This window comes from Salvelinus fontinalis, chromosome 32 (genome assembly GCF_029448725.1).
Source record: "Salvelinus fontinalis isolate EN_2023a chromosome 32, ASM2944872v1, whole genome shotgun sequence".
In the NCBI taxonomy this organism is placed as follows: Eukaryota; Metazoa; Chordata; class Actinopteri; order Salmoniformes; family Salmonidae; genus Salvelinus; species Salvelinus fontinalis.
The window spans coordinates 23,397,480-23,411,333 of record NC_074696.1 but is presented as its reverse complement, the minus strand read 5'-3'; the positions used below and the strand labels follow the sequence as shown (position 1 = coordinate 23,411,333).

At 42.3% G+C, this 13,854-nt stretch overlaps 1 protein-coding gene and 1 pseudogene across 1 annotated transcript; both read left to right on the top strand.

Annotated features, from left to right (window-relative positions):
- Nucleotides 1-599: 599 nt before the first annotated feature.
- Nucleotides 600-4,772, top strand: LOC129830575 (amine sulfotransferase-like; annotated as a pseudogene).
- Nucleotides 4,773-7,221: 2,449 nt separating this feature from the next.
- Nucleotides 7,222-13,022, top strand: LOC129830945 (small integral membrane protein 13-like). The gene is made up of 2 exons (XM_055893807.1): nucleotides 7,222-7,751; nucleotides 9,279-13,022. Exons 1-2 carry the CDS (start codon nucleotides 7,676-7,678, stop codon nucleotides 9,467-9,469), a joined length of 267 nt encoding a protein of 88 aa, XP_055749782.1. The 5' UTR covers nucleotides 7,222-7,675; the 3' UTR covers nucleotides 9,470-13,022.
- The last annotated feature ends 832 nt before the right edge of the window (nucleotides 13,023-13,854 follow it).

Genomic DNA, 13,854 nt, shown 5'->3' with positions numbered 1-13,854 from the left:
ATGACCTCAGTGCGACCTCAATGCATGCTTGTTAGGCAGCCAGGAAGACACCCAATCACTTGGACTTGCTGTAATCAGTTACTCGAACTTCTATAATTTAGTACATGGTGAAATAAGGCCAGATTAGAGATTCCTCCAAAACTGATCTTAAATCTTTGTTGAAAGTGTGGAATTTTCTCAGAAACATTCTGTTGGGTTCTAGTTTGAAATACTTGCTAAACTAGAAGTTAATGGGTACATGTACGAGTAATGTATATTGTGGGGTCAATGGAGGTTGGATAAGAGCTAGGGGCTTGGAGAGTTACTAATTAAGGGAAAAGCCAATCACATGGTTGTGGTCACTGATAAAGTGGTCACTGTGGATTAGTGAGGAATGTGGGCAGAGGTCAGGTCACTTGAAGGGAGAAGGACAGTTTTATCACACACATCACTTAAGTTAATGCCTAGCAACAGAGATGTAGTGGCTGTCGAGATGTGCAAAGAGTTGACTCTGCCCAGTAGAGGGTATATATGTACTTGTGGAGACAACGTTCGTTTTTACTCTGTTTATTTAGAACCTAACAGCCGTAATAGGTGGTTATACCTGTTTTAACTGAAGGATGGGAGAGGAACAGAAGATTCAAAAGACTGCCCTTGGGCTTTTCCCATACAAGGGGATCAACCTGATCAGAGGGGTGCATCAAGTTGAACACCTTGAGTCTCTGGAGATATTTGAAGTACATGATGATGACATATTTGCTGTTACTTACCTACGGTCAGGTAAAACCATGCATCTGACAGTGTAGGTTATAAAACTATACAGTACTTACTACAGAGTGACATGTAGGCTACACTACAAAACATATGAAATTCTGCAAGAATTTAGGGATTGTACAACATAATCTCACAAATGCCCAGATTATATTTCTTTAAAAAACACAGGAACTACATGGATACAGAATATTTTGTCCCTATTGTATCATGGCGATCAAATGACAGAGGGATGTAACAAACAATCAATCCAACAACTGGTGCCTTGGTTTGAGGAGAATATAAATGGACTACAACAACATGCCATCACCAAGGACGTTTGCGTCTCACTTGCATTTGTCTTCAATCCCTCAAGGACTGAGAGAGAAGGGAAAGGTAAGAGAGAGAGAGAGATCACATGCAATGAAGGCAAAATGGTAACTGCCAGTGAAATCCATGGTATGATACAGTTTAGTGTATATCCTATTTCTGTAGTGTAAAATGTATAAAACTGTACACAGATTATGTTTGAAAAACATCTTCAGAGAGACATAATTTTAAAAATCCTGCATGTGTAACGTTCGTCTATTTCTTCCTCCTCCTCGGATGAGGAGAGGCGAGAAGGATCAGACCAAAATGCAGCGTAGGTGGAATACATGATGAATTTAATAACAAGACGAAACACGAAAAACACTTGAAAAGATTACAAAACAATAAACGAAGTCAACAGACCTGAATAAACGAACTTACAAAATAACACGAAGAACGCACGAACAGGAACAGACTACATACACGAACAAAAACGAAACAGTCCCATGTGGTGCGACATACACAGACACGGAAGACAATCACATTACATTTTACATTTAAGTCATTTAGCAGACGCTCTTGTCCAGAGCGACTTACAAATTGGTGCATTCACCTTATGACCTCCAGTGGAACAGCCACTTTACAATAGTGCATCTAAATTTTTCTAAGGGGGGGGTCAGAAGGATTGCTTTATCCTATCCTAGGTATTCCTTAAAGAGGTGGGGTTTCAGGTGTCTCCGGAAGGTGGTGATTGACTCCGCTGTCCTGGCGTCGTGAGGGAGTTTGTTCCACCATTGGGGTGCCAGAGCAGCGAACAGTTTTGACTGGGCTGAGCGGGAACTGTACCTCCTCAGTGGTAGGGAGGCGAGCAGGGCAGAGGTGGATGAACGCAGTGCCCTTGTTTGGGTGTAGGGCCTGATCAGAGCCTGAAGGTACTGAGGTGCCGTTCCCCTCACAGCTCCGTAGGCAAGCACCATGGTCTTGTAGCGGATGCGAGCTTCAACTGGAAGCCAGTGGAGAGAGCGGAGGAGCGGGGTGACGTGAGAGAACTTGGGAAGGTTGAACACCAGACGGGCTGCGGCGTTCTGGATGAGTTGTAGGGGTTTAATGGCACAGGCAGGGAGCCCAGCCAACAGCGAGTTGCAGTAATCCAGACGGGAGATGACAAGTGCCTGGATTAGGACCTGCGCCGCTTCCTGTGTGAGGCAGGGTCGTACTCTGCGGATGTTGTAAAGCATGAACCTACAGGAACGGGCCACCGCCTTGATGTTAGTTGAGAACGACAGGGTGTTGTCCAGGATCACGCCAAGGTTCTTAGCGCTCTGGGAGGAGGACACAATGGAGTTGTCAACAGTGATGGCGAGATCATGGAACGGGCAGTCCTTCCCCAGGAGGAAGAGCAGCTCCGTCTTGCCGAGGTTCAGCTTGAGGTGGTGATCCGTCATCCACACTGATATGTCTGCCAGACATGCAGAGATGCGATTCGCCACCTGGTCATCAGAAGGGGGAAAGGAGAAGATTAATTGTGTGTCGTCTGCATAGCAATGATAGGAGAGACCATGTGAGGTTATGACAGAGCCAAGTGACTTGGTGTATAGCGAGAATAGGAGAGGGCCTAGAACAGAGCCCTGGGGAACACCAGTGGTGAGAGCGCGTGGTGAGGAGACAGATTCTCGCCACGCCACCTGGTAGGAGCGACCTGTCAGGTAGGACGCAATCCAAGCGTGGGCCGCGCCGGAGATGCCCAACTCGGAGAGGGTGGAGAGGAGGATCTGATGGTTCACAGTATCGAAGGCAGCCGATAGGTCTAGAAGGATGAGAGCAGAGGAGAGAGAGTTAGCTTTAGCACTGCGGAGCGCCTCCGTGATACAGAGAAGAGCAGTCTCAGTTGAATGACTAGTCTTGAAACCTGACTGATTTGGATCAAGAAGGTCATTCTGGGAGAGATAGCAGGAGAGCTGGCCAAGGACGGCACGTTCAAGAGTTTTGGAGAGAAAAGAAAGAAGGGATACTGGTCTGTAGTTGTTGACATCGGAGGGATCGAGTGTAGGTTTTTTCAGAAGGGGTGCAACTCTCGCTCTCTTGAAGACGGAAGGGACGTAGCCAGCGGTGAAGGATGAGTTGATGAGCGAGGTGAGGTAAGGGAGAAGGTCTCCGGAAATGGTCTGGAGAAGAGAGGAGGGGATAGGGTCAAGCGGGCAGGTTGATGGGCGGCCGGCCGTCACAAGACGCAAGATTTCATCTGGAGAGAGAGGGGAGAAAGAGGTCAGAGCACAGGGTAGGGCAGTGTGAGCAGAACCAGCGGTGTCGTTTGACTTAGCAAACGAGGATCGGATGTCGTCGACCTTCTTTTCGAAATGGTTGACGAAGTCGTCTGCAGAGAGGGAGGAGGGGGGGGGGGAGGAGGATTCAGGAGGGAGGAGAATGTGGCAAAGAGCTTCCTAGGGTTAGAGGCAGATGCTTGGAATTTAGAGTGGTAGAAAGTGGCTTTAGCAGCAGAGACAGAAGAGGAAAATGTAGAGAGGAGGGAGTGAAAGGATGCCAGGTCCGCAGGGAGGCGAGTTTTCCTCCATTTCCGCTCGGCTGCCCGGAGCCCTGCTCGGCTGCCCAATCACCCACAAACAAACAGTGAGAACAGCCTACCTTAATATGGTTCTCAATCAGAGGAAACGTCAAACACCTGCCTCTAATTGAGAACCATATCAGGCAACACATTAAACCCAACATAGAAACACAACACATAGAATGCCCACCCCAACTCACGCCCTGACCAACTAAACACATACAAAAACAATGGAAAACAGGTCAGGAACGTGACAGCATGCTAACAATAAGACTTTAAGAAACAAGTTAATTTACATCAATCTACTTTATCTGTGAGTGAAAATACACTGTATTTGTGAGTGAAAATCTACTGTATTTGTTTTATTGTTGTATTAAATGTCTATTGATAAGACTGTATTTTAACTGTGTAAATTGTTTCAGGTGGTCTACATAGCCAGGAACCTAAAAGATGTTGCAGTGTCCTTATTTCATCTCCACAATTTCACAAAAGCCCTTGAGAGCGAACCTGACTTTGATACATTTGTTATTCATTTTCTTTTGGGGAATGGCAATCATAACTCAAAATTTCAGTTATCTCCATTTTTCCTGGCCACTGTGCTTTCACATCTGCTTTGTTTGCTCTTTGGGGTCTAAGTCAAGTAACTGTAAAGCACTTTGTGATAACTGCTGATGTAAAAGGGCTTAATAAAATGCATGCAATTGATTTAGTTGATTGATCAAACACATCTATAGCCTCTTCAATGCACATGATAAGTGTGTCATTGTGAAATAACCTAAATATATTTATTTCTTAGTTCTCTGGGGCTCTTGGTTTGACCATGTTGCTGATTGGTATGCTCAGAAAGATGAATTTGATACCCTTTCACTGACATATGAGGATATGATCAAGGTAAATTAATTTCCATAATGATAAGATCACAAAACAATGGATTGCATATTGGTAAGACTAATCAAACAACAACAACTGCTTTCAGGACACACGAGGTGCAGTTGTCAGGATATCAAACTTCTTGGGTAAAAACCTGGATGACAAAACCATTGACACAATAGTGAACAAATCCTCCTTCAATAACATGAAATAAAACCCACAGGCTCAAAATGATATACAGCATCCTGCGTTTTTTAAACAAAGTGGATCCTTGATTCGAAAAGGTATGGTATATTTGTAACGGCTTTTGTTGGTGGAAGGAGAGGAGCACCAAAATGTAGCGTGGTACGTATCCATAATATCATTTAATCGAGAATGAATACAAAATACAAAAGAACAAGAGAATAAATGAAAACTGAAACAGTACCGTATGGTGCAAACACTAACACAGGAAACAATCACCCACAAAACACAATAGAAAACAGGCTACCTAAATATGGCTCCCAATCAGAGACAACGACTGACACCTGCCTCTGATTGAGAACCATACAAGGCCAAACACATAGAAATATAAATACAGAACATAGAATGCCCACCCCAACTCACGCCCTGACCAAACTAAAATAAAGACATAAAAAAGGAACTAAGGTCAGAACGTGACAATATTCATATTAATAATGCTCATGCTTGGGTTAATCATTAAGTTAATTTCAATTAATGATAAAAAATTCACCAAAGAAAATATAAAAATACTAGTGGATAGTTAGTTGAAATGTTGTTGACAGTTAGCATGGACATGGGAGGAGATACTAGACGGTAAGGTACCCTGGGAACAGGCTGGAGAATATCGCAGCCCCAAGGAAGAACTGGAGGCAGCGAAAGCTGAGCAGCGGCGATATGAGGAGGTAGCACGGCAGCGCGACAGGCACGAGAGGCAGCCCCCCCCAAAAATTGGGGGGAGGCACACGGAGAGTGTGGCAGAGTCAAGTTGGAGACCTGAGCCCACTCCTCGTGCTTATCGTAAGCAGGGTGTTACTGGTCAGGCACTGTGTTATGCGATTAAGTGCACGGTGTCGCCAGTACGCGCTCATAGCCCGGTGCGCTATAGGCCAGCCCCCCGCAAGTGTCATGCGAGTGTGGGCATCCAGCCAGGGCGTCTAGAATGCTCACTGTCCAATCACAAAATCTGCACTGTTACTTAATTTACATAAGCTCGGGATGCCTGTAATGCGTTCTGCATGCTATTTTGATAAGGAAATTGGTACTATTTCATCCCTGAGGGCAAAAACCCAAATAACGTGCATAGCGGGCCAGATCTAATAAATAATGGGCCAGATCGAATTTCAAAAGTGTAACATATTGATTGTTTCCGAGTTCAGATAGGCAGACAGCAAGGTTTATAGAAACAAACCATCACTGTTGGAAACTAAACGATAGGCTAAAAGCAAGAGCAAATCATGTGCTAATAAATGTCTTATTGCTTATAACATTGGTTGCGTGTCAGAGAAAGAATGTTGGTAGCATGTTGTTTGTCCGTTAGTTCAGGGTTTTGGAATACAAGCTTAAATCCTTAGCCAGGGCTAAAGCTTAGTCCAGGCTTAATAAATGCTTGTGCAAACGCAGGCTAAGCTAGCCCAGGGCCAGTCTAGCCTGGGGCTAAGACCAATGCAGTGTGAAAAGGCCTATAAAGTGATACCATACTGTCTGATAGGTCTCTAATAAGGGAAGGTGGGGGACTGGAAGACTATGTTCACAGTGGCCCAGAGTGAGATGTTTGACAAGATCTACATGGAGAAAATGAAAGATCTTCCCTTGAATTTGACTGGGAGCTGTGAAAAGAGACGTGTCCTGAACACAATGGTAGTGAAAGCTTTCATCAGCTTGGTTGAAGATGTCAGAAAAACGGATCCAGATGCTTGTTGTTGTTGATCTGACTTGTCAAATTGTACTCCAGTTGTGGGAATCACTCTAAATATGTCACTTTTTGGGGGATCTAGGTCTAACTAGATTGGAAGAAATAACTGCCCTGCCACAATGGTTGTAAAAAGAAGCACATGCAAAAGTTTAACATATATATACATTGTTATTAAAATGCTTGCATAATTCATATCTACATAATATGCTACGAGAAAATTTACTTTAGTAGCCATGGTTTGTTCGTCAATGCCTGTGGAGATTAATGGCGTTTTTGTATACTGGCCAAAAATAAAGTCTGTGGTACACACAGGTTTAGTAGATTGTATACGTTTTGTTCTATGAGATAATCTTCATCAGCTAACGTCCCTTTTAGTAAATTCTGATGCATTTATGTAGGGTCGGCAGGTAGCCTAGCGTTGGGTCAGTAACCGAAAGGTTGCTAGATCGAATCCCCGAGCTGACAAGGTAAAAATCTGTTGTTTTTCCCCTAAACAAGGCAGTTAACCCACTGTTCCTAGGCTGTCATTGTAAATAAGAATCTGTTCTTAATTAACTGACTTGCCTAGTTAAATAAAGGTTAAATAAAATAAATGTAATTTTAAAAAGCACTTAAAGGCTTCATAATTTATAAATGTCATGTTTGATATTATCGCATAGAACAAAACGTATAAGATCTCCTAAGCTTGTGTTAACCTCAGACCTTATTTTCGGCGTTTATCCCAAAACCCTATTCTTTCCCCATTCATTTTCACATAGGAACGGCTGAACGAACCAGAGGTAAATCATTTCCGGGTTTTGGAACTAAAAGCGGGCGAACTCTATTGACTACAGTACCCAAAATGCAACGCGTATCTTGAGCCTACTGCGCATGCTCATTTCGATCACCGATTTTGTAATATCTACGTTCTTTTCCAAATGTAGTCGTTCAGGTTGCAATAATGCAGCTAGATATGAACGGTACTTTATCCGTCCATGATTTTGGCACTGCAAACTGACGTTGATATTTTTGCAGGTGGCGAGACCGCATCACTCAGCAACGAGGGGTTTCTTTTCCTTCGCCGCAGTAGCTAGTTAGGTATCCTCCACCCATGTTGAAGCAAGGAATTATGTTGTAACGTTATTTCTGTGGCAAACAACAGTTGTAAACTGTCTGTCAGTCTGGTGAATGAGTTAATGGACTGAACGGTAAAGCGAATTGGGGAGTTAACGTAGCTGGCAACAACTTTGACTTTGTAACGTGTTAGCTAACTAGAAGCTAGCTGGCTAGTTAGCCCTGACAAGACAAACATGTGGCAAAGCGTTGGTCTAACTGTGCTTGTTATTGTGGCCACCCTCGTGTGCGCGTTGCTCTTCATGGTGTTTGGTAAGTAACATAATATTTTGCCCTAATTTCAGTTTTCTTGAATGTAATGGAAAATATGACATAACTCGGACACAGCTGTGAAACGTATTAGCGGTTAGGTACAGTAAGCTATTTAGCTAGCATTCAGCCATGATTATACTTAGTGCTTGCCATGGTGTTGCATATCGAGCTACCTGCCATCTATCTTTTTCTTTAGTGATCAGTGACTGTCTTGACCTTTTTCCTTCTCAAAATGTTGAGTAGGTAGATCAAAGTTGTCTATATAAAGAATAATCTCTCAAGACCTCAATACATCATGTTATTAGAGGTTTGTCCCTCATAGCTGTTATTAATTAGATCAGTTTAAATAATTGATACATATCAGTTGAGTCTGTTTTTTTGTGCTTGAGCAGTGTTCGACAGGATTGTCTTGCAGCATCATCCAGTCAGGCAGTCTCCTCTAAGGGGAGGAGACTGAAGTAGTGTGGCATGGGAATGCCACTGTTTCATTATCATATCTTTGTAGGCTACATCTAATTTGACCTATAATAATAACCCTATCTGTCTATAATAATCCCAAAGTGTGAGGATCAATTGTTGAGACCCAATTACATTAATTTATGCATACCTGTGTGTGGAAAACAATGACTTACTTGATGTTAAGTTTTGGACTTTATCTTGTGTATATACACTGAACAAAAATATAAATGCAACATGCAACAATTTAAGATTTTACTTAGTTACAATTCATGTAAATCCAGTTAATGAAATACATGAATTATGCCATAATCTATAGATTTCACAAGCCTGGGAATACAGATATGCATCTGTTGGTCACGAATACCTTTAAAAAAAAAAGTCAGTATCTGGTGTGACCACCATTTACTTCATGCAGCGGGACACATCTCCTTCGGTTGTGCCAACCCACAGTTTCATCATATGTCTGGGTGGCTGGTCTTAGATGATCCTGCAGGTGAAGAAGCCGGATGTGGAGGTTCTGGGCTGGTGTGGTAACACGTAGTCTGCGGTTGTGAGTCCGGTTGGACGTACCGTCAAACTCTTAAATGACGTTGGAGGCGGCTTATGGTAGAGAAATTAAATTCCGGCAACAGCACTGGTGGACGTTCCTGCAGTCAGCAAGCCAATTGCACGCTCCCTCAACTTGAGACATCTGTGACGTTGTGTGACAGGACTTCACATTTTAGTAGCGTTTTAGTGTCCCCAGCACAAGGTGCACCTGTGTAATGATCCTGCTGTTTAATCCGCTTCTTGATATGCCACACCTGTCAGGTGAATGGATTATCTTGGCATAGGAGAAATGCTCACTAACAGTGCCGTAAACAAATTAGTGCACACAATTTGAGAAGCTTTTTGTGCATATGAAACATTTGTGGGATTATTTATTTCAGCTCATGAAACATGGAACCAACACTTTTTTACATGTTGTTTATATTGTTGTTCAGTGTGTGTATACAAATTAATTGTTTGATTCATATACGGTCACTGTTGACTTTCTATTGGGAACTTTTGTTCTTTTTGGCTCCTCAGGTTGGTATGTTGTCTGGCAGCTCTTCCTGTCCAAGTTCAAGTTCCTGCGTGAGATGTTGGGCGACACCGGATCTCCACAGACAGAGACCCAGCCGTCCGAATCAAAGAGCAAGCGTACCTCTCCTCCAACCCAACGCCAGAGGCTCAAGACTGCCCGCCAGAGGGTCATTCCTCCTGAAAGCACTGCATAGATAACCACACCCATCCGCTTTCAGTCTCACCCTGTCACCCTATTCACCAACCCTCGTCCCTCTAGGAAACCGTGGTGAACAAAATGAAACCCCTTACTAAATGGCATGATGTCAAATGTCATACTATTCCCATGTTCATGCATACTACTCCCTTTTCCACTACCTTATGATGTCCTCTTAGTAGACACTTGATACTCTACTTTTCTCTCCTGGACACTCTTACTAGACTACACATAGCTGCTGATGTTATAAAGGCACAAGCCATCAAATCATGGGACATTGTGTACCACTTGTTCACGTTTCAAATTTGTATTTTAGCTGTTCACAGTATATGTACTGAGCAGCACGTCCAGTCTCTTCACCTGGCCTTAACTGACACTGCAACATGGTCAGCTCTGACTGGCTGACACTGCAATATGGTCAGCTCCCACTGGCTGTCATGCTGCTAACACCTGCACAGGGAATCGCTGCTAACACCTGCACAGGGAATCTGTTTCTCCATGATCACACAAGTGAATTCTCTGTCATGACTGTGTATGTGTGTGTTTTGAGAGTTTGATTATTTGAACATACATGTTTTTATAGCAAAGCCTATATTCTGACAAATCTAGACATTGTTGTATAAAACAGGCTCATTTGTTAGCATTTGCTTTCAGAAGCAAAACAACTGCTAGAAGGAAAAAACCCCATAATGAAACAATTTGTTTAACTGACGAAGTTCCTCGTGTTCATTCAACTTTATTTGTAACCAAAGTGCAATGAAAGATATGTTTATTTTTTGTGGTTATTTTATTGTTGGTCAGTAATTAATATGTATACAGTGCATTCAGAAAGTATTCAGACCCCTTGACTTTTTCCACATTTTGTTACGTTACAGCATTTTTCTAAAATTGGCAATTTTTTTTTTTGCCCTCAAGGGGAAATACAGATCCCCCGACACTTTCCTGTCTCGGAGCTCTACGGACGATTCCTTTGACCTCATGGCTTGGTTTTTGCTCTGACATGCACTGTCAACTGTGGGACCTTATATAGACAGGTGTGTGCCTTTCCAAATCATGTCCAATCAATTGAATTTACCACAGGTGGACTCCCAAGTTGTAGAAACATCTCAAGGATAATCAATGGAAACAGGATGCCCCTGAGCTCAATTTTGAGTCTCATAGCGAAGGGTCTGAATACTTATGTAAATAAGGTACTTCTGTTTTTTTTTCTTAAATCAATCTGCAAAAATGTCTAAATACCAGTTTTTGCTTTGTCATTATGGGGTATGGTGTGTAGATGAGGATTTAAAAAAAAATGTAATCCATTTTAGTATAAGGCTGTAACAAAATGTTAAGTCAAGTTGTCTGAGTACTTTCCAAATGCACTATAACGGTTGTTACGGAATGGTGGGGTTACAATAACACAACGAAGACGATTTCCAGGCATCCAGGCCCCTTATGTACAGTTGAAGTTGGAAGTTTACATACACCTTAACCAAATACATTTAAACTCAGTTTTTCACAATTCCTGACATTTAATCCTAGTAAAAATTCCCTGTCTTAGGTCAGTTAGGATCACCACTTTATTTTAAGAATGAAATGTCAGAATAATAGTAGAGAGAATGGTTTATTTCAGCTTTTATTTCTTTCATCACATTCCCAGTGGGTCATAAGCTTACATACACTCAATTAGTATTTGGTAGCATTGCCTTTAAATAGTTTAACTGGGTCAAATGTTTTGGGTAGCCTTCCTCAAGCATCCCACAATAAGGGGTGAATTTTGGCCCTTTCCACCTGACAGAGCTGGTGTAACTGAGTCAGGTTTGTAGACCTCCTTGCTCGCACACGCTTTTTCAGTTCTGCCCACAAATTTTCTATAGGATTGAGGTCAGGGCTTTGTGATGATCACTCCAATACCTTGACTTTGTTGTCCTTAAGCCATTTTGCCACAACTTTGGAAGTATGCTTGGGGTCATTGTCAATTTGGAAGACCCCTTTGCGACCAAGCTTTAACTTCCTGACTGATGTCTTGAGATGTTGCTTCAATATATCCACATCATTTTCCTACCTCGTGATGCCATGTATTTTGTGAAGTGCTGCCACCCCGTGATTCCCGGTCGGGATGGTGTTCTTCGGCTTGCAAGCGTCCCCCTTTTTCCTCCAAACATAACGATGGTCGTTATGGCCAAACAGTTATATTTTTGTTTCATCAGACCAGGGGACATTTCTCCAAAAAGGACAATCTTTGTCCCCATGTGCAGTTGCAAACCGTAGTCTGGCTTTTTTTATGGCGGTTTTGGAGCAGTGGCTTCTTCCTTGCTGAGCAGTCTTTCAGGTTATGTCGATATAGGACTCGTTTTACTGTGGATATAGATACTTTTGCATCTGTTTCCTCCAGCATCTTCACATGGTCCTTTGCTGTTGTTCTGGGATTGATTTGCACTTTTTGCACCAAAGTACGTTCATCTCTAGGAGACAGAATGCGTCTCCTTCCTGAGCGGTATGACGGCTGCATGGTGTTTATACTTGCGAACTATTGTTTGTACAGATGAAAGTTGTACCTTCAGGTGTTTGGAAATTGCTCTCAAGGATGAACCAGATTTTTTCTGATGTCTTGGCTGATTTATTTTGATTTTCCCACGATGTCAAGCGAAGAGGTGCCGAGTTTGAAGGTAGGCCTTGAAATACATCCACAGGTACACCTCCAATTGACTCAAATGATGTCAATTAGCCTATCGGAAGCTTCTAACGCCATGACATCAGTTTCTGGAATTTTTCAAGCTGTTTAAAGGCACAGTCAATTCAGTGTATGTAATCTGACCCACTGGAATTGTGATACAGTGAAATAATTTGTAAACAATTGTTGGAAAAATTACTTGTGTCATTCACAAAGTAGATGTCCTAACCGATTTGCCAAAACTAGTTTGTTAGCAATAATTTTGTGGAGTGGTTGAAAAATGAGTTTTAATGACTCCAACCTAAGTGTATGTAAACTTCTGACTTCAACTCTATCAAGCATCTCAGAGTAGGAGTGGTGATCTAGGATCAGGCTCTGCCCTGTCCAAATAATCTTATTAATTGTGATCAAAAAATTTTACTGCCCCAAAGTCAGCATTCCTACTCTGATATGCTTGATCCATACTGCCCAGGAACTCCCTATTAAGGCATCAAATAAATAGGCTATAGCTCATTGCTCTGGCTTGCTAGCCTACCGGTGGTGATAACTGGGGTGTATTCAATAGTTACCAAATGGAAGCGAAAAGCTGAAACTGGGAGAACCTAAACTTATCCAAAAATAATAATTTGTGTTTTCCGTTGTAAAGCATTTCGCTATGGTGTGCCCCAATGACTACACCCCATGCTAAAGGGTCGTCACTAGCTTCCGTAGTCAAAGATGGCATTCTTCCCTGTAGTTCATTACATTATCTCTGATCCAGCTATAAGCCTATAGCCGCCTGACATTGTAAAACATGTTAATTATCTATGTAATTGTTTAATGTGTGATTGTCCAAATTTCAAGTTTGTTTTGGGCTATTGCTGTAATTTACATTCAGAATAAATATATTTCTTAACTCCTGTATAGAAATACATTTCTTTGAATTGCATTGTTTCAAACCTGAAACTGGTTATTCAAGAATATAGAATTTACATTGGGGGGGGGGGTTGTAAGCATATGTTTAACTGCATGTTCAATTTCATGTCACAACACGGACACATTTTAAGACTTGTACAGCTTTTTGAGTGTATTATTTTGTTTTGCACATACTCTGTCATATCTGCATACAGTGACTGAACAACAGGGGGCAGTGTTGCCCAACATGAAACTGATGGAGTAAATAACTTTTCCAAACTGTAGTCAAAGGGAGTATTTGAAGAGTTTAAAACCAGTCAATTTATATTTCAGATGTAGCTGTATTTAAAGTCTATCAAGCCATGTGTTGTGACTGTAATCCCAGTTAACCCAGAACTAAAATCTATAATTTAGTCAGATTGGTAGTCTGTCCATGAGAGATTACAAATGGAAGCACAGCCGAGAGCTGCCCAGTGACACGAGTCTACCAGACGAGATAAACTACTTCTATGCTCGCTTCGAGGCAAATGGCACTGAAACGTGCATAAGATCACCAGCTGTTCAAGAAGATTGTGTGATCACGCTCACCGCAGCCGATGTAAGACCTTTAAACAAGTCAACATTCACAAGGATGTAGGGCCAGACGGATTACCAGGATGTGTACTGCGAGCATGCGCTGACAAACTGGCAAGTGTCTTCAGTGACATTTTCAACCTCTCCGTGGCCGAGTCTGTATTACCAACATGTTTTAAGCAGACCACCATAGTACCTGTGACCAAGAACACTAAGGTAACCTGCCTAAATGACTACTGTCCCGTAGCACTCGCGTCTGT

What these genes read in the sequence shown, in the direction of transcription:
- LOC129830945 (XM_055893807.1), top strand. Translation starts at nt 7,676, where the DNA reads ATGTGGCAAAGCGTTGGTCTAACTGTGCTTGTTATTGTGGCCACCCTC. An exon ending in GTTGCTCTTCATGGTGTTTG is followed by an intron (nt 7,752 to 9,278) that starts GTAAGTAACATA and finishes TTGGCTCCTCAG; the next exon opens with GTTGGTATGTTGTCTGGCAG.